This window comes from Perca flavescens, chromosome 1, assembly GCF_004354835.1.
Source record: "Perca flavescens isolate YP-PL-M2 chromosome 1, PFLA_1.0, whole genome shotgun sequence".
Lineage (NCBI taxonomy): Eukaryota > Metazoa > Chordata > Actinopteri > Perciformes > Percidae > Perca > Perca flavescens.
Genome location: NC_041331.1, coordinates 40,365,042 through 40,385,650, shown reverse-complemented (window position 1 = coordinate 40,385,650; position 20,609 = coordinate 40,365,042). Strand labels below are relative to the sequence as shown.

General features: G+C 39.1%; 1 protein-coding gene across 10 annotated transcripts in view; it reads left to right on the top strand.

Annotated features, from left to right (window-relative positions):
• The first annotated feature begins 8,214 nt into the window (after positions 1–8,214).
• Positions 8,215–20,609, top strand: part of herc1 (HECT and RLD domain containing E3 ubiquitin protein ligase family member 1) — a 79,526-nt gene continuing 67,131 nt past the window's right edge. For 9 of the 10 annotated variants that reach the window (XM_028586118.1, XM_028586162.1, XM_028586136.1 and 6 more), the window contains exons 1-6: positions 8,215–8,431; positions 14,585–15,561; positions 17,545–17,640; positions 17,938–18,132; positions 19,292–19,603; positions 20,172–20,268. In XM_028586118.1, the coding sequence (XP_028441919.1) occupies positions 14,611–15,561; positions 17,545–17,640; positions 17,938–18,132; positions 19,292–19,603; positions 20,172–20,268 (1,651 nt within the window). In that variant the 5' untranslated portion in view covers positions 8,215–8,431; positions 14,585–14,610. Of the gene's footprint in view, positions 8,432–8,499; positions 8,593–14,584; positions 15,562–17,544; positions 17,641–17,937; positions 18,133–19,291; positions 19,604–20,171; positions 20,269–20,609 lie in introns of those variants that run through there. The other variant, XM_028586096.1, reaches the window with a different exon arrangement.

Genomic DNA, 20,609 nt, shown 5'->3' with positions numbered 1-20,609 from the left:
CATGAACCCTAACCCTAACTCTAACCCTAACTTGTCATGACAAAAACCGAATGACACTTACTAAAAGAAGCGTTATGTCATAAACGTTTATGACTTGTTTATAATGTTTATGACACGTTCATGACAGTATCCTGTCACTCTTATGTAGATACCTTCAAGTTAAGTGTAACCGAAAACCATTTAAAATCACAACGCTGACAGGTACAGATTCAGAGAAGTATTATCTTATTTTTGCAGACAAACTGCACATTTTCGTGCTGGAAATACTAGGGCTTTGCTCGACTAAAGACATTCTTACTTGACTAACACTCACTTTGTCAACTAATCGACAGTGGTGTTCACTTTGAGTGGTCGTCAAGACTAGAAAAGCACAATATAAATGCAATCCATTTACCATCTCTAAAAATGAGTTTCTTCACAAAAAATCATGTAAAAGCACTACTTTAAATATTGTGTTTACCAGAGGTGTGCTCATAAGTTTCTTGGAAAGAAGTAATTCAGCATGAAAAAACATTAAAAATGACTAATCGACTAAAGTAATCTTCACTTTTCAACTCTTTTCGACTAAGACCGATTAGTGGGCCAGCCCTAGAAAAAATTTAATTACAACAATGAGGTACATCCTCACATGTTCAGCAGAAGCATTTCAGTAGCATTTTTATTTCAGTAATGTCAGTCTGTTGTGCTGTGTGTTGGCGATAAAGGTAAAGACACAATGGCTTTTTCATTTGAGTATTTAGTCTCCGATAGCTTAATTTTAAAAAACAGTATTAAACATTTGTATTGGTACTATGGATGTGTGTATTATTAAATTATATCTGCAAATGTCTCATCAAAGGTTTTGAAATGAAATTAGATTCATTCACACGTTGAAAAGTAGGTAACTCATGGCTCCAGATTGAACAATGCTGTGTTTACACAGGTACGCTTACACAATATTGTTGACTTTGTAAAGTTGCACTGGACCGTAGCACCCACAATATTTATGTTACTCCAGTCCCGTGAGTGTATACGTGTACATCAGCACGTACAGAAGATCAGCACAGCGTTCACTTGAGTCCAGTGAACCAATTTCTGGTGGATTTCCACATTACTGAAGTACTGAGTATTTTTTCTAAACGGCAACTGGATCAAAATCTGAGCTGGTAACATTTTGGGCATTTAAAGGTCCCATAGTCTCATTTTGAGGTTTATATGTATTTGTATTTTGGGTCTATACTAAAACATGTTTACATGATTTAATGTTTAAAAAACATTTTATTTTTCTCATACTATTTGTCTGAATATACCTTTATTCACCCTCTGTCTGAAACACTCTGTTTTAGTGCCTGTCTCTTTAAGCCCCCTTCCCGAAAAAGCCCAGTCTACTCTGATTGGTCAGCATTTCCTGGTCTTTTGCATCTGTGCTCCCGGAGTCTCTGCGCCATCATTGCAGCCGGGGAATGACTGTAACGGCACTGTAGCGGCACTTTGTACCTATATATATATATATATATATATATATATATATATATATATATATATATATATATATATATATATATATATATATATATATTGTATATTTGTGACATCACAACTGTATGGAAGTCCTGACAGCTCGTTTAAAGGCACAGTTTCTGGATTAAGTTTTTATACTTTGACATTATTTACATAGCACCTCAACCTGCTTTATAATAAAAAAAGACATGGAAATCTCACTGTTTACAATATGGAATCTTCAAGGTGCTTGCAGGCTACGAAAAGCAATAAAATATCTTCTTCTTCTTCGTCTTAAAATTGCTTCAGTAAAGTTAAATGCAGAATTTCAGAAGAACCGTGTTGGCTGAAGCTGGATTTTCTGATTAGCAGACCAGTCGTGCAGAATAAGTTACATGGCCGTTGTATTCATTTTCACAGTTTTTGTTTTGGTGGTGAAAATGATCTGATGATTCATTTGAAATGCCATTTAAACTGAAATGACAGACCCCCTGGGCCAGCTGCTGAATCACGGAGCTAACAAGTGTGTCAGCTGGGGGGCCGTTAGTCATGTCGGCAGTGATGCGAGCTGCTGCCTGCTGGGATAAAATGGAACAGATCAGAGACAACGACCAGCTGGGACACGAACGAGACTTCAGACCAGGAGGGGAAGCTGCACCTGAAATAAAAGGTGACGGTCTGTATAATGAGTACTTTTACTTTTTATACTTTTAAGTATATTTTGCTGATGGTACTTCTGTAATTTATTTAAGTAACATTTTTAATTTAGGACTTTTACTTGTAATGGAGTATTTTTTAGACTGTAGTATCTCAGCCTGTGCTCCGATTATTAAAGGACAAATCCGGCGCAAAATGAACCTAGGGGTTAATAACACATGTACCGAGTCAAAGTTCTCTGGGATTTGTTTTCATGCTAATCGAATGTGACCAGTTGTATCGCAAACCGCTAATTAGCTTACAACGCTAGTCGCCGCGGCACGGCTAAAGGATGGTTTAAAAAGACAGTACCGTTCACGTATACGTGCGGGCGCCATTTTGGGAAAACAGTCATGATCAGTCGAACGACGAACGCTGTGCTTGAGCTATGTTGCTGGTTGCACGGCGTTCATCGTTCGAGTGTGTGGGGATATTTTGAGCCTTGTTAGCGGTAAAGAAATAGCGATTTCTTTTTACTTTACCAGAGCCCCGACGACTAGCGTTATGAGCTAATTGACCGTTCGCAAAACCCCGCCTTCGAACGGTCCTTGTCCAATCCTAGCTCAGCAACTGTAACTAAGGAGAAGGACCCCTGTCAAACATTGCGATTTCAGCAAGATGGTGAAACGATGCGCCTATGGCACCTGCAAGTCTGACACCAGGTACCCCAAAAGTTTAGAGGGAGGGCTTGTTTTTTTTCGCCTTTCCAAAGCCCAAGACCCAAGCGGAAAGATGCCGACAATGGATTAAGCAGTGTGGGAGACCTCACTCATAGCTAAATGCCTCAAAGATTAATAAGCATAGCTACATATGTCTGCTCCAAGGTAAGTAAAGCTAGCGAGCTAACTTATATCAATTATCAATAAGTAAGTAGCTAAGTACATAACAGTTACAATCTGTAAAACTGGACTTAAGTTAACAGTTGTGGTTCTATATAGCATTATTATTGAAAGTAGTAAAGTTAGAAACATTAGATACTTTATTATTCCGTAGGAAATTCAGGCAGACTGATAGCTGTTAGCCTGTCAAGCACATGTTGCTATCGACCCAGACAATTTAGCAAGAGGTTGAGGTTATTGAACACATCCTTCCACTGCATATTGCAGCCCTTTCTGTCGTGCCCTGGAGGATATGTCTGCTGCATTACTCCAAAACCAATCACTTATACCAACAGGTATGGAGCTCAACCCAGCCATGGCTATGTGTCTGGTTCTCAATTGTTTGACGGGCGTAGTAACAATAACTAGGGGGCGTGGCTTTTGCGAACGGTCAATTAGCGGTTTGCGCTAAAACTGGTCACATTCGATTACCGTGAAAACAAATCCCAGAGAACGGTCGACTTGGTACCCATGTGTTATTAACCCCTAGGTTCATTTAGCGCCGGATTTGTCCTTTAAGCAGCTCTTTATTCAAAAATAGAGAATTCAATCAATTGTATTAATAGTGTAAAATCACAACAGGAGTTATCTCAGGACACTTTACAGATAGAGTAGGTGTAGACCACACTATAATTTACAAATTATCAAATAATCTGACGCTGCCCAAGAGTGCTTTATTTATTTTCCACCATATATGATGTTTACCATACATTGGACGATTGCTAATTTAACTTGTAATCTGTGCATTATCTCATTAATTCTCTAATTGACTTATTTATGCTTTGGTACTTTTAGTTACATACTTAATAATGTCATTTTGAAGTATCCAGTACAGTCTATTGATTTGTAGGGTGGCCAGAGACCCAACTCCAAAGGGATTATATTGTTCTTTGTGTTGGTTGCGGAAGTAGGCAACTGTTTGCTATCATGTTAGCCATAATAACAGCTCTATGGTGATCATATGTTAGGGCTGTTTGTCTGTGAGCTCTGTCCTGCAACTTAAAGTGCACCAGTGCTGAATGGTACTTAAAAGGTGTTTTTACAGACATAAAAGTGGAAAATGACTTATCATGTTCAAGTCACCTTAAACACAAAACGTATGTTATTAAAAATGAAACATATCCGTTCCTGTGAAGAGCAGAAACAGGTAAAGTTCCTCTTACTCTAATGCTCTGCACTTCCTGATTGTATATCTGTTGAAAGCGCATACAGGGCTGAGGTTGAAGCTTTGCAGTCAGGGTCCAAAATGAACTTTTTAGTCCACAAGCCAAATGGCTAGTAAATGTTCCGCTCAATAGATTACCATTGTTTTTTGGCTAGTGAGTGAAGCAAAAATCTACCAACATTTTGCAACTTTTACCAGCATTTGGCTAGTAGATGGTGCTAATTTTGGACTTTTTTTTTTTATTTATTTTTTTGCAGTGTAAAGAAGTTTGACCTGTGCTAGTCTCGCTTTGCCAGACCATCTGGCGAGTCCACACAGCATTCCGGGATGGGAAATGTGCTCTGGCTTATTGGCATTTCTTTAAACCAATCACAATCGTCTTGGGCCGCGTTAAGCGCCGTACGGAGAAACAGCGCCTCTGCAAAATAGCCTCGGGAAGGAACTTGTTTTGTGTACGTTCAAAAGTTCTTTTAGTCGAGCAACAGAAAACTCAGATTGGACAGATAGTCTAGCTAGCTGTCTGGATTTACCCTGCAGAGATCTGAGGAGCAGTTAACCATAGTCCTCACAAATCCACCGGAGGTTAGAATTCTAACACAGTTTAAAATGCCAACACAAAGAAAGCCCAAGGCAACGGATATCCGGCCTAAATTTCTGTCGGCAACGGAGGAATCCCGGAAGTGGAACATCGTGGATATAAACTAGACCTGTGCTGACTGAGCCATTAGTAGCCCCCACACTCTTGCAGTTGTGTTGATAGGATAACTCACAATATAAAGCTGTTGTGGAAACTTGTGCACACACTCCACTGAGAGCCTCCTTCTATGGCCTCATCCACATCACCAGAATACAAACAGAGATACAGTAATTACTCAGGCTCTCTAATGTCAGCTTCCTAAAGAATAGGCCTAAGTATTAAAAAAAAATAAAAAAAACAGGATCAGCTTCCGAGATAGAGAGTGGGAGTGGTCTTCTCTGTGTCTGCACTGTAAAGATAACCACAAAACCTACTGTAGACACTACTGTAGACACCACTTGACATTACATTGTGTCACAACTGAGTGAATTTCTGTTAACATCATCATAATAATTAATAATATTTATGATTCTTAAACAAATTATCCTATAATTTATTGCTAATGATAAACATTACTTTGACATTTATTCCTGGACCTTTATCACTTTATTAACAGCCTTTATATACTTTTACTTACCGTTTACTACCTGTTTACATCTCTACATATATATGTATTACTTCTCATTATGCATATACTACATTTCTGTTTACATTACAGTTGATTCACTTAACAGTTACTGTACACCTGTATACCACAAATATGTATTATTCTATTGTATTTATTATTTCTTTAAACTCTTATAGTTTGCAACTTACAGAACAATTGTATGTAGACATTTTAATTTTATTGTTGGTCATTGGTCCTATATTTATATAAACACCTTTTTCCACATATTGTGTACTTAATAGTCCTGTCTATTCTTAAATTTCATTTGTCCAGGTTTGTTGTCCTTGTTAGAACAGTAGCTGTCGTGTCTATTTCTGTTTAAGTACATGAGAGCAATGCAAAAAAAACTGGAGTTAAATTCCTTGTATATGTACTCATACTGTGGCCAATAAAGGTGATTTTGATTTTATTGTATCCCTATATTTTAGCTTCTGAACTTTTTATGTCTTCTGATGTCTTAGATTCTCATTTTTTACTTACTTTTCTTCTTATACATATTTAATTGTTGGAGGCAGCCTGATATCTAAGATTGCAACTGCCAATGACTGCTTCTCTGTAATTGTGCATATGACAATAAATAAATAAAAATGTGTCATATGTTCACATTTTAATTATTTGTGCAATGTATGCAATGACAATGGTGAAACAGTGAGATGGCAGTATTGGACACTTGCCATGTTGAACTGCTGTGTGTTTTGGAGCTTCTTTGTCTATGTGGGTGTGAATGACATGAGCCCCTGTTGACTGTATGGTGTGTGAGCATACAGAGGAAGAACATGTAGGCAGACAGACAGGCAGGGAAATAATCATGCTGGGAGACAGAAAAACATTGTGACAGATTGCACGAAACCGCACCCAACTACCTGCCACTTGTACAAAGACATCAGAGACATATACTTTCCACACATTACAAACACCCCAAAAAGATTTTGAAAACATGACTACAAAAAAAACATCCATACCGGCTGGATAAAATACAGCAATGTGCAAAGCAAGATTTGTGAGCTGTTGTGACCAAGGGAATAAAACCACCATAAAGGCTGTCAATCATTTGTGTATTCCCGCACTGACCATCTGCAGTGCTGTGCTGATCTCTGTATACTGTATAGACCATAGAAATAAAATGAAATAATTATATTTCTATGATATAGACACTCGCAGTCATACACAACAGATACTTCGATATACTTTGAAAATGCTGTAATGTTTACATACTGTAGTTCTCACTTATTTGTTTTTATATTTTTTTTAAGGGCAATGTCCACACTATTCTATTTGTATTCTATTGTATCTTAAGTTATCTTTACTTATCTGTATATATAGGCCTATATATAAATATTAGTTAAACTTTACCTATTTTAATTTACATATTTCATTACAATGTCGCACAGCTATGCTTACACTTTATTCTAGTACATGTACATTTTTGTTTGTAATTCACACAATGTAAACGTCTATTACTATGGAAGTCCATTTCTGCCAAAGTGATGAAAAATAAGTACGTCATAATAATACTTTCTCAAAATAATGACTAAGGTTGTTTTCACACCGCAGCAGTTTGGTCCATTTTTAACCCAACCCTGGAGCATTTCGTGAGAGAGTCTAGCTCGTTTGGGCAGGTGTGAAAGCTCATCTGGTGTAGTCCAAACAACTGAACTCTGGTCTGCTTGAAAACGTGGGTCTCAGTTTGTTTCCAAGTGCTCTAGAGTTCAGTTTACTTTAGGTGAGAATGCAAACCAACCCAAATGCAGGAAGTAAACCAAAAACAGTGTGTTTACTAGCCTGCAATTTCAACCTTGCACATAAATTACGAATCTATATATGATTTAAACTAAAGGATGATAACTTTAAAATCCATGATCTATTATGACGATACATCGCTGGTTGTCTGTCATCATCATCTTTCTCTCATCAGGCTCCGCGCTCTTTTTCACTCGCTGTCTGTCAGCTGCTCATATTGTTCACCTTCTTCTAAAATATTAGAAACATTAAAGCAAAACCAGAAAACCCAAGATGATAAAAAATGTGCATTGCTCTCTTATTTCTGAGACCAGGAAGTTTTCACTTGGCTATTCTGTTCAATAGACCAGCAGTTTCGACCCATATTTGTTTACACTGTTTGGTGTGCTTGTTAAAGTGCAGTGTGAACTATCAAACCAAATGAAAAATACAACAGTGTTGCAACTTCAACCAAAGTCTACCAAACTAAAGGTGGGAAAGTGCCCTAAGTAGCCTATCTCAAAATAATGAGAAGCTTTCTCAAAATGAGAAGCTTTCGATATTAAAGTGCTCATATTATGCTTTTTGGCTTTTTCAGTAGCTAAAACAGAGAGCTCAACACACAGGGTGAAAAGAGGAGCTGCAGCAATGTGCAGTACAACAAAAATATGGTGTTTTTTGAAAATGAAACCATGTAAACCTATTCTGATATAACCTCTAAATACAATTATAAAACTGAAAGTGAGCATAATATGAGCACTTTAACAAATGTTTTTTTTTTTTAGAACATTTCTCATTTTGAGATGCTAAGTCATTGATATGATAATACTAAGTGATTATTTTGAGATAGTTTTTCTCATTATTTTGAGATACTAAAAACTATTTTTTTTCCATCACATTGGCGGAAATGGGCTTCTATAGCTTCCCATATCAATAATAAAACCCCTTTGAATTGAATTTGAAATAGACTACAGGTCCCAACGTCACAGCCCTGCGCTGGGGCTGGGGCTGGGGCTGGTTGAGGGGTTGGGTCTAGCAGACTGCTCCCCTAGTAGTTACAGTGGAAGGTACGGGAGAGGCAGTCGGAGGCATGGAAACCCATACATGGCTCTGTCTCCTTTCACATTAACATTATCGAAGCCTAGCTACAGATATTGACTGCACTGTTCGTGTTAATGCAATGAAGCAAATGCAGGTTCTTGTGTAGGCACAACGCACAGAAGAGGGAGGAGGCCTTTGACAGTTTACTGGTAAGCGAGCTTTTTATTCCAGCTAACGTTAGTAAGTCTAGCTAGCAAGCTAACGTGCTATGATACAGCAGATAAGCCAACCCAACACTGGCTCAAATAGCTCCCGCAATATGGAGTTGGACTTTTTGGACAGGCGTGCGTACTGATATGACTAACGTTACGTAAGTTATTTATTAGCCTGCTGTCATTTCTGCACATCAGGGTGTCACGTCTGTGCTTTTGGTATTTTATGCTTTCTTTGCTAGCTGAGTGACGTGCGGAAAGTTAGCTGACGGTAGCTAACGTAAACAGTATTGTCAGATGACAGTCGTTGCAAAACAAACTGCCTTTCTAATCTGACACAATAAGCATGTTAGCAGCCTTCTTCTGCTTACCAGCCTGCTGCAAGTGTCGTGGTACTAGCTGTTTATTTTTGTTATCTGCCGGTTGTTAATTATGTGCTAACAACCTCAGCTAAAAACAATTAAATTATTGTTAGCATGGGCCGGTGATGCCTGGTTGATGCATAGGACTTGTCCATTTAGCTAGCTGGATGCTAACCGCCTATAATCACACTAGGTGTACCCTAAACAACTGCAGTGTTTCCTGTAACCTTATCAGCGTGACTGTCAACCAGCTGTCAACACGAAGGAGTGTCTGAAGAAAGTCACTCACCTTCACTGTATGCTGGAGCAAAACCGGCACCAAAAAATGGATGCAAGCACAAAAGGTTAATATTAAACATGATGAGTGTTTATACAACAGGATGATGATTTTACAGTAGCTCAGGCAGGCTGCAGTCAGAGGTAGAAGACGTACTCAGATCTTAAAAGTAGCAATAGCACAGTGTAGAACTACTCTGTAACAAGTCATGCATTAACAATGTTACTTAAGTAAAAGTACAAAAGTTTTAGCATCAAAATATACTAATAGAGCCAAAAGTAAATGTAAGTTACTCTTCATGCAGAATGGCTAATATCAGAATAATAATTATTGATGCATTAATGTGTACATCAGTTTAATGTTGCAGCTGTTAAATGTAGAGCTGTTTATTTTATAAACAGGCTCCTAGATGATAACCGCCTATAATCACATTGTGGTTGTACCTAAACATAGGGCTGGGCAATATATCGATATTATATCGATATCGTGATATGAGGCTAGATATCTTCTTAGGTTTTGGATATCGTAATATCGTGACTTTTCTGAACTTACCAGACTGTTGTAACTGTTCTATTATTTGCCTTTTCCCCACTTTGATTTTATATCCATATTACTGATGGTTATTTATCTTAAATCTAAGTTTGAACATATTTTGTAAAAGCAACAATTGTCAACCCTACAATATAGCCGCAATATCGATATTGAGGTATTTGGTCAAGAATATCATGATATCTGATTTTCTCCATATCGCCCAGCCCTAACTAAACAGCTGCAGTGTTGCCTGTAACCTTAGTGTGACTGTCAACTAGAGATGGTCCGATACCATTTTTTTTTTTCCTGATACCGATTCCGATACCTGAACTTGCGTATCGGCCGATACAGAGTACCGATCCGATACCAGTGGGTCATTTATTTTATTATGTTTTAACAACTGTATACTACTATCCCTGTATGGATGTGATATGATTTCTATCTTTGTTGTCGGTCTGGCTCAAGTTAAACTCTTTGTAAAACATGAACAAACACAAACAATGAATGTCGTAGAACTTTCTTTTATTCTCCAGTTTGACAGTCGGTTATAATGGAAAAAGAACCTAAATAAACTACTTTTAACGTAGATTTTCTTTAGGGCTTTATTACGTGGTATCGGATCGGTGCGTAAACTCCAGTACTTCCCGATACCGATACCAGCGTTTTAGGCAGTATCGGAGCCGATACCGATACTGGTATCGGTATCGGAACATCTCTACTGTCAACACAAAGGAGTGTCTGAAGAAAGACCCTTCCCTTCACTATAACCTGAAGCAAAAGCAGGCACCAAGAATGGATGCAAGCACAAAATGTTAATAATAAATCCATCTTAGTACTCGTCATGCAGAATGGCATTTCTTTTAAATATACGTATATTTCTATAAATGTAGCTTGTGAATTTACCCCCAGGATTGATTCAATTTTGTTTTATCATAGTTATTATTATTATAATTGTGGGTGGCTGTGGGTCAGTGGTAGAGCGGACCTGCAGTCCCATGTTGAAGTGTCCTTGGGCAAGACACTGAACCCCGATGCTGCGCATCGGAGTGTAAATGTGTGTGAATGATTATCTGATATGCAGGTGGCACCTTGTACGGCAGCCTCGGCCACAGTGTATGAATGTGTGTGAATGGTTCCTGTACTTTGTAAAAGCGCTTTGAGTAGTTGTTGAGACTAGAAAAGCGCTATATAAGAACAGTACATTTCCATTATTAAGATTTGTATAAGTAACTGAAGTTATCAAATAAATGTAGTGAAGTAAATAGTGCAACATTTGCCCCTGAAATGTAGTGGTGTAGAAGTATAAAGTAGCAGAAAATAGAAATACTCAAGCACAAGTACCTCAAAATTGTACTTAGGTAGGGCTAGGTTAAAATATATTCTCTGATAATCTCTTTTAAGTTGGTATTGTAACTGAAATGTCCCTAACCTAATTGATATCGAATCTGAAATGTAGCCTACATTATTTTAGTAAATGCACTTATTCATGTTCCACCACTGGCTGTAATGAATATTCAAAAGTCCTTCATGACATGAATGAGTGTCTTGACCTGCACACTCACACACTGAACCACAGCCTAAGATATTATTGATTAGTTCACATGGCTTTGATAAAATGCATTGTATATTCTGTGTTAAATAGGTGCATTTTGGTTAAAGTTGGCAGCATTTTCACAACAGTATGTGGTTCTGTAGTTCACATACTGTGTAGGCTTTGTATATTGCAATTCTGGATGGATCAGAAAATGCCCTAACTGTTCTGTTTCTTTACTGGCCTAATTTCCAGCCATTTTCCTTTTACAATCAAATCTACAATGGCAAAATGCATGCTGTGATTAGTAGGGCTGGATCTCGCCAATAATTTCCCAATTTGATTCCGATTCACAAGGTCCAGATTCAATTATATTTCTAATTCAATATCAATTAGGTTAGGGACATTTCAGTTACAATACACCAATTTTGCTTCGATATAAAGAGATTCTCTGTAAATTGTACAAGCAAGAAACAACCCTCAAATATTTTTTATAATACACTAGGTGAAAAGGCATATATAAAAAAATCGATTTGGGGATTTTATTAATCAATATTGGATCACCCAAACAAAGATTGATTATAGTTGGAGAATAGATTATTTAAACCCAGCCCTAGTGATCACGTCACCTTCGGAGACCCTTGAGATTAGCCCGCTTGGTCAACACAATGTTGTAGGGTTCTGTGTGCTTTAGCCTCCACTGAGCTAAAACGGCAGTTGTCGGGGAAAGTCTCTTAACAGACACAAAATGCAATTTAAAATGTGTGTGCAATGTGAACAGGGCCCTTATGTGACAACAAGATGCGTTTTCAACTCAGACATTGTTTAAATTCACCTACCCTGTCTCTATCCTGCCGGTAGGTAGCTCGCCCTGTTAACTGCTAGCTACATTTTAGTTGCATGTTGTGTCTGTTAAGAGGCACAAAGGCACTCTAAAACTTGCCCCGACAACTGCCGTTTTAGCTCAGTGGAAGCTCGATGACGTAGCTGCAGCTACTCCATGTTGACTGCACCGATTGTGATTGTGCAACAGTGAAAACACCTTGAACTGTGAAATTTCCTTTAATAATTTTCAGGTTGAACCTTTTGAATTTCCCTTTAGAACAAGACAAAATAAGAGTTTACTTGCAGAACGTAATGTGCAAAATAATTGTTTTTCTCGATTACATTGTTTTTGTGATCGGATATTAGAAACACTTATCAATACGCTCATTAGCTGCGTTGTCCTCTGTACTGGCACTAAATATACTAAATTTATGGTGCTATCCAGTATAAAAGTTATTGCTGGTGAATGATTATTGCTGATGACTCCTCTTTCATAAAATGCTTGGTTGCTCAGATAGATTATTCGTAACACCTCATTCCCTCCCATACACACACAGAGACACACACAAACTTATTGAACTACGCCTGCACACAAGGGTTAATACAGTACCTTAGTGCTTTTTTGTACAGCATTTTGGTCAGCTTAAACTGTGAACGGAAGTACATAACCCTTGTGTTGTCCTTTGGGTCACTGGGACCCGAAGGACAACACAAGGGTTAAGAAGAATGCTTGTTGTTTTGACTTGTTGATTCTTTAAAGCACAGTTTGGACTTCTTTGACCTGTTATGCACAGGTCAACAACACGTGTTGAGTTATTGCTCAAAAGTTTGGCGTAACTTCACAAATGACAAAAGTAATGAGATAAAATCAATGTGCAAACATATAATTTTGGTACAATTGATAATAATACTTTGAGTAAGACGATAAAGCATTTGTAAACCTGTTATTTACACTGAGAGCAGTGGTCTTTTTTTTTTTTTTGCAGAACACTCATTTACTGCAGTGTGGTATACAATTGGAAATCCGACATTTTCAGTCAGCAGACAGTCCTACTCTAAAGGGAAAATATAGATAACATATTTTCTGTTTTGATATATAATAGGTCGTATTTACCCTGATTGCCTCATCCATGTTAAAGGAACACGCCGACTTATTGGGAATTTAGCTTATTCAAGCAAGGCAAGGCAGCTTTATTTATATAGCACATTTCAGCAACAGGGCAATTCAAAGTGCTTTACATAAAACATTAAAGAGCAGTTAGAAAACAATTAAAAAATAATAATAAACAAATTAAAAACATTAAAAGACGAGAATAAAATTGATAGTGCAGTATAAGAATAAAAGTTACAGTGCCGTATAAGAAATTAAAGTTAATAAAATAGATTATTTAAAGAAAAGAAACATCAAAAAGATAGGTCTTTAGCTTAGATTTAAAAGAACTGAGAGTTGCAGCGGACCTACAGGTTTCTGGGAGTTTGTTCCAAAGATGTGGAGCATAAAAACTGAACGCTGCTTCCCCCTGTTTAGTTCTGACTCTGGAGACAACAAGTAGACCTGTCCCAGACGACCTGAGAGGTCTGGCTGGGTCATAATGTAGTAGCAGATCAGAAATGTATTTTGGCCCTAAACCGTTTAGTGATTTATAAACCAGTAAAAGTATTTTGAAATCAATTCTTTGAGGCACTGGAAGTCAGTGTAGAGACTTCAGTACTGGAGTGATGTGATCCACTTTCTTGGTTTTAGTGAGGACTCGAGCAGCAGCATTCTGAATCACCGTAACCCCCAGAGTTAGACAAGTCGATACATACCCTTCTCATCTCCGTGCGTGCTGTAATGCTGTCTGACGGCTCCAGCGCCATCAGGCCAGCACAGAACATGCAGGTGAATGGTTCCAGTAATCCTACTGCTCCGAATAAGTGACAAAATAACACCAACATGTTCCTATTTACATGTTGTGATTTAAAGAGTCACAGCGTGTACAAAAAACAACGTAGCATGAGACACAGCCATCTTCTAACTCAGGCGGAAGAACATAGTACTTGGGCGGAGTGATATGCTCGCAGCAAGCCTGTCTGAGAATATAGTTCCCGGTTTGTTTACTGTCAGAAGATGGCTGTGTCTCATGTTACGTTGTTTTTTTTGTACACGCCAGACTTCTACAAATCACAACATGTAAATAGGAACATGTTGGTGTTATTTTGTCACTTTTGTCACAATTCGGAGCAGTAGGCTAGTTGGAACCATTCACCTGCAGGATCTGTGCTGGGCTAAGCTAATGCTGGAACCGTCAGACAGCCTTACAGCACGCACGGAGATGAGAAGGGTATGTATCGACTTGTCTAACTCTGGGGGTTACGGTGAATAAGCTAAATTCCCAATAAGTCGGCATGTTCCTTTTAAGGAGACTGTTTGTTTCATTCATCTTGATGCATGGGATTATCCAGTGAAGATTGACACCTAGAAGAATATTGCAAACTGGAAACTATTGATAGCCTCAAACTGAAGATCATTGATTTCTTTGCCTTTATGTGGCCCTTTGAGAAAAGACGGCATGTAAAATTAAAAATTGCTGTCCACAACCTTGGTATTAACATTTAGTATGATGTCGACTGAATGTTTTCAGGACTGATGGCTCCAGAGTGACATGCCATGGCTTTAATGATCCCCCCGGTGAAGCTCAAATGGCTGGAGCACCTAAACAGCTCATGGATCACGGAGGACAGCGAGTCCATAGCCACGCGGGAGGGAGTCTCGGTGCTCTACTCAAAGCTGCTGGCCAACAAAGAGGCTGTGCTGCTGCCCCAGCAGGTGCTGTGTCTGAAAGGCCCCCAGCTTCCAGACTTTGAGCGTGAATCCCTCTCTAGCGATGAACAGGAGCACTACCTGGATGCCCTACTCAGCAGCCAGTTGGCCTTGGCCAAGATGGTCTGCTCTGACTCTCCCTTTGCTGCTGCCCTGCGCAAACGCGTGCTGGTGCTCCAGCGCATCTTCTACGCACTTTCCAACAAGTACCACGACAAGGGAAAGGTCAAGCAGCAGCAGCACTCTCCAGAGAACAACTCGGGCTCGGCTGATCTGCACTCTGTCAGCGAGCGGCCACGCTCCAGCACCGATGCCCTCATTGAGATGGGTGTCCGCACGGGCCTCAGCCTTCTTTTTGCTCTCCTACGCCAGAGCTGGATGATGCCCCCTCCGCCAGGCCCCGGTGGAGGTCCTGGTGGCAACATAAACTTGTGTAATGACGTCATCCACACAGCTATTGATGTGGTTAGCTCCCTGCCGCCCCTCTCTCTGGCCAACGAGAGCAAGATCCCGCCAATGGGCCTGGACTGCCTGGCCCAGGTCACCACTTTTCTGAAGGGGGTGACCATGCCAAACTCCGGGGCGGATATTTTCGGGCGGCGGCTTGCCTCAGAGCTACTGCTAGGGCTGGCTTCCCAGAGAGGGTCCCTGCGCTACTTGCTGGAGTGGATTGAGATGGCCTTGGCTGCATCAGCTGTGGTCAGTGCTATGGAGGAGAACAAGGTGCTACAGAACCAAGAAGGGCTCATCGGCTACGACTGTTTCATGAACATCCTCATGCAGATGAGACGATCTTTGGTAAGTAGCCTAAACATTAACAATACTGACAGTTTGGAAGTTTAGATAGATAGATAGATAGATAGATAGATAGATAGATAGTAGGGGTTGGGGAAAAAAATCGATACAGCATAGTATCGTGATTTTTTTTCCGTGGCAATACTGTATCGATACACAGACGCCAAGTATCGATCTTTTATTATATATGTGTTGGTCACTTTGTCTGCTTGACGATCCCATTTTGCACCAATAAAATTGAAATGAGATGAACAAACAGAGAAATGTATCTTTCTAGATAAAACAGATGTTGACAACGTTTCCTTTTGGGGACATCATTTAAAATTTTGGAAATATTTGAAGTTGGAAAAAAGGTAATAAATTGCAATATATCGCAGAATATTGCAACATGTTTAAAATTGTAATAATGTTGTATCGTGACATAAGTATCGTGATGATATCGTATCGTGAGGCCTCTGGTGATTCCCACGATAGATAGATAGATAGATAGATAGATAGATAGATAGATATTGATCGCAAAAATGGGAAATTACAGTGTTACAGCAGCAAAATATCAGAATATACATGAAATACTAGGATACAATATACATGAAATAATACGATACATTATACATGAAATAATAATAATAGGATAGAATACAAGAACAAATATTTTAATATTTAAAATATATACAAGTTGGGAATACACATTGTACAACTGCTTAACTAGTAATGATAAAGATGTAGATTAACCTATTGTGCAAGTTGCACTTAGTGCAGATGTGATGTCTAAGAGTCTTATCTAGCACCCAGTGATGAGGTGTTAACAAGTTGTATTGCCTGTGTGGTTTTAGTGGTAACTTAAGCCAGAAAGCAGCAAGTGTTGTAACCTCTGCTTACATCAAAGACACAGTAGCCTAAGCTTTCACTGCTCTGAGCTGTCAAACGGTCTTTAAATTGTCATGCTCCTTCTATTGAGTATTATTAAGGCCCGAGCACAAAAGTGCGAAGGAACCTATTGTTTTTCATCAGATTATTATTTTTCCGAGTCCTTTGTCGCATTTTTGAGGGCGTTAGCATGCACGAAAACTCACAAAAAATTGCACACGTCACAACTGGTGAAAATTGCAAAGTTCTGTAGTGCTTGGCCTCGGGTGTTGCCAGGAGGCTCCATAGCGCCCCCTAACGTGCCCCTTAATTCCGAAAAAAGTAAGAAGTTAATATACCAACTTTTGAGGGAACATAGGTCTCATCTTGAACTCCATGGAGCTATTTTTAGAAAAAATTACAAAATTCAAAAATTTCCAAAATCTTGGTTTTCGTGCTAAAATCTTCAGTATACAAACACTTGTTTGAGGACTTTAGGATGCACGAAAAATCTCAAAATGTTGAAGCCATGTGCAGAATATTAAACTCTTTCATCTGAATTCACATTTAGGCCTGGGAGTGGTATGGTTGCTCTATAGCGCCCCCTAATTGGTTTTAGCCCTTGGGCACATTTTGGACGGCCTCAATATATACGAAAACTCACAAAAATTATTATTATTATTTATTCAACAAAATAGTTCTTGTCTCTATGGCATACTGTGGAAACGGTAGAAACTTAATGCAAATAATGTTCAGGACAATGAACAAGACGTTCATTCATTTCATCCACCCGTGTGCTTTATAGTTCAGGTAATGTATTATGATCTTAAGGTGTGAAAACTGAAACCATTTACTTGGAGACGATCAGTAAAAGCATGATCTGCATTCTGCCCCCACCAGAGTTATCGCTTATGTGAATTCTCACGAACATAATGTCCTACGCTTTCTGACTAATTGAAGTTATTTAAATAACTTATGTAAGTTTTTTTTCAAAGATTTTTGGTTCTCTGAAATGTATTACGTTGCGTAGGTTGTTTTTTGGTTCCTACCGCATTTAATATTGTATAGATAAATTAATGTTTCTTTATTGCGGTGATGTACGGTCTAAACATTGATTTGTGCATTTGATTGTCTCCTCAGGGCTCCTCAGCAGATCGCAGCCAGTGGAGAGAACCCACACGATCCTCTGATGGCTTGTGCTCACTGTATGAGGCAGCACTCTGTCTTTTTGAAGAAGTAAGAAACCATAACAGTATTTTACTTGCAGGACTTTGTATCTGCATACTGTACGTACACCTCAACAAGCTAATTTATAAGAGGGAATATAGCCTTCTTTAAGATCATACTCCTCTAAGTTACTAATTAAACAGTGGGTTGTGCTTGTTTTCGTTTTTGTGTGTTGTGCTTATTGTTACTTTACTTGTTAGGATAAGGAGTAGATGTAATGTTGAGGAACATATCCGACACAAGTGATTATTCTAAAGAGAATAAACAAGTCTGGGGTGGTTCTTTAATCGTGTCCGTTTCTTCCAGGTATGTCGAATGGCATCGGACTACTCCCGCACCTGTGTCAGCCCAGACAGCATTCAGACCGGTGAAGCACCCGTGGTGTCTGAAACCTGTGAGGTGTACGTATGGGGCAGTAACAGCAGCCACCAGCTAGTGGAGGGTACACAGGAGAAGATCCTGCAGCCCAAGTTGGCCGCCAGCTTCGCCGATGCACAGACAGTAAGAGCAAACTGTTCACATGTCTTCTGTAGAGTTGGGTATCGTTTAGATTTTTACGATTCCGAGGCCGAACCGGTACTTTTAAAATGATTTTGATTCCTAAACCGATTCTTGAAAAAATTCAAAATTATTTAAATTTAACAATATATTAACGTTGAGTGAATGGTTAATATGCTTTTACGTCCGTTTTGGTGAGCCCAGAGGGAAAATATGGCATTTTAAAAGTAGCCTACATTTACAGTAGCTAGTTAACGGTAGACTACAGAGAAAGTGTGATATTTTTACATCCGTTTCGGAGCGACAGAGGGAAAATATTTCAGGCGACACATTAAGTGAAACCGAAATGAGGAACCGAAATTTGCCGATTCGAACCGGGTTTCGGTACCCAACCCTAGTCTTCTGTAGAGCTGTATGTCTGCACATGTTAAGAGAGCAAACATTTTTTTATCCTGTACGCATCCTAAGAAGTGGAGAAAATGTCATGACTTTCAAAAGAAATTGTTGAAAATATATTTATTCTTTTCAAAGCATGAATTATACTGATCGCATAAAAGAAGGGCACTATACAGACATAGTTACATAATGCATTCAAATAAAAATTCCGCTGGTTCTCCCGCAGTGAAACTGCAGCTGTAGCTCAAAGCATTGTGTATATGTTAGAGACGTAGATAGATAGCCTAAGACAGGGACGTGTGCCCTTTAAGATGGAGGAGCAGTGCAGCACAATGGCCTTGTCTGTTTCTGTTAGGAAAGAAAGGGATCTCCCATTATAAAGTGAACAGACCGTTATAAACTGTATAATTCACAATTTCCGCGCCTATAGAACTTTTTACTGTATCTTTGCACTTTACATCTTTGTATAATATCAGGGGGCAATTCTGTAGAATGAGGTTGCACAAACTTATTTGTCCTAATATGCTGATGTGAAGGAAAGGGAAAAATCACGAAAAAATTATACAGGAAATTAAGCAACTAAATAAAATGAACTCAGAAAATCTGAAACCGTCATATGGAGGATGGGTCATATGCTTTTATGATATCCTGTAGCATCACCCCATAGCATACGGCGTTGGTAGGATGCCAGTTGTGTGAGAATGCTGAGTCAGCCTGCAGTCTTTCACTACAGACAGACACACAACTGCTCCTCATTTCTCTGCAGATTGAAGCAGGCCAGTACTGCACTTTTGTGATCTCGTCTGATGGCTCCGTGAGGGCCTGCGGGAAGGGCAGCTACGGCCGCTTGGGCCTCGGGGACTCTAACAACCAGTCAACGCTCAAAAAGCTGACCTTTGAACCCCACCGTGCCATCAAGAAGGTGTCGTCATCCAAGGGCTCGGATGGCCACACGCTGGCCTTCACTACGGAGGGCGAGGTGTTCAGCTGGGGGGACGGTGATTATGGCAAGCTGGGTCACGGGAACAGCTCAACGCAGAAATACCCCAAACTTATCCAGGGGCCACTACAGGGGAAGGTAGGGTCACACCCAGTACAACTTGACACATGGTATTGGATTTACATGATATACATTTCATTTGATGCTTTGAACTCCAGTAATACATTTAAAGCAGGGACTGACAGGTTTTTAAATTTGCCTGTCAGCTTTGTTATTTTACACCTTCTACAGAATTAATTCAGAATCATAGTTGGGACAGCTTCTGGTTAAAATGTTTGTACATTCAACAGAGTCTCTTGGCTGGTTCGTTGTTCCAGAATTTCAGGACTAGAGTTTTTTTTGTTTATTTTTGTTTTTTTTAGATATAATCATCTATATTTTCTAATTAACCTGGTTAAGTATTTTTGCAGCAGAAACTTCATGGTGTCAAAATTCTGAAAGAGACTTGTGCTGGTAGATTGCAATAACTATCAGCTGAATATAAAAATGCAGATGGTGAATTTTTTTATGAGTTTCTTATAGCTGCTTTCTCCTAGGCCTACCGTTTTGAAAATGGACAGTTGAAATTCAATGGACGTCTCTTTGCTTGTGCTTTTACTGGCATTAATAAAGTATGATAATGTGTATGGCTTTTGTGTTGTGTCAGGTGGTGGTGTGCGTGTCTGCTGGCTACAGACACAGTGCTGCAGTCAGTGAGGATGGAGAGCTGTACACATGGGGTGAAGGAGATTTTGGAAGATTAGGTAAGTTGCTGAACCACTTAATCCCTAAGATAAAAAGGATCTCTTAAACTGTCAAATAGTTCCCAGTATGGCTATGCTGATTGTCTTGTGTTGGGGCTTCAGAGTTTCCATACAGTTTATCATCACTCCACAAAAGGAAGTGTTGCCAGTTTGGATGGTTTAATCTGAAACTAAAAAACACATTTCCCATTTCAGTAAAATGCTTAACAGAAATAGATTCTCAAGTAAGACTCCAAGCTTGTCTTGAAGCATTGTTTTTAATTAGTTACTGATAGCTTTCAACAATCTGTTGTGTATTTGTTACGGACTGACAGGTTATTAAATCTGCCTGTCAGCTTTGT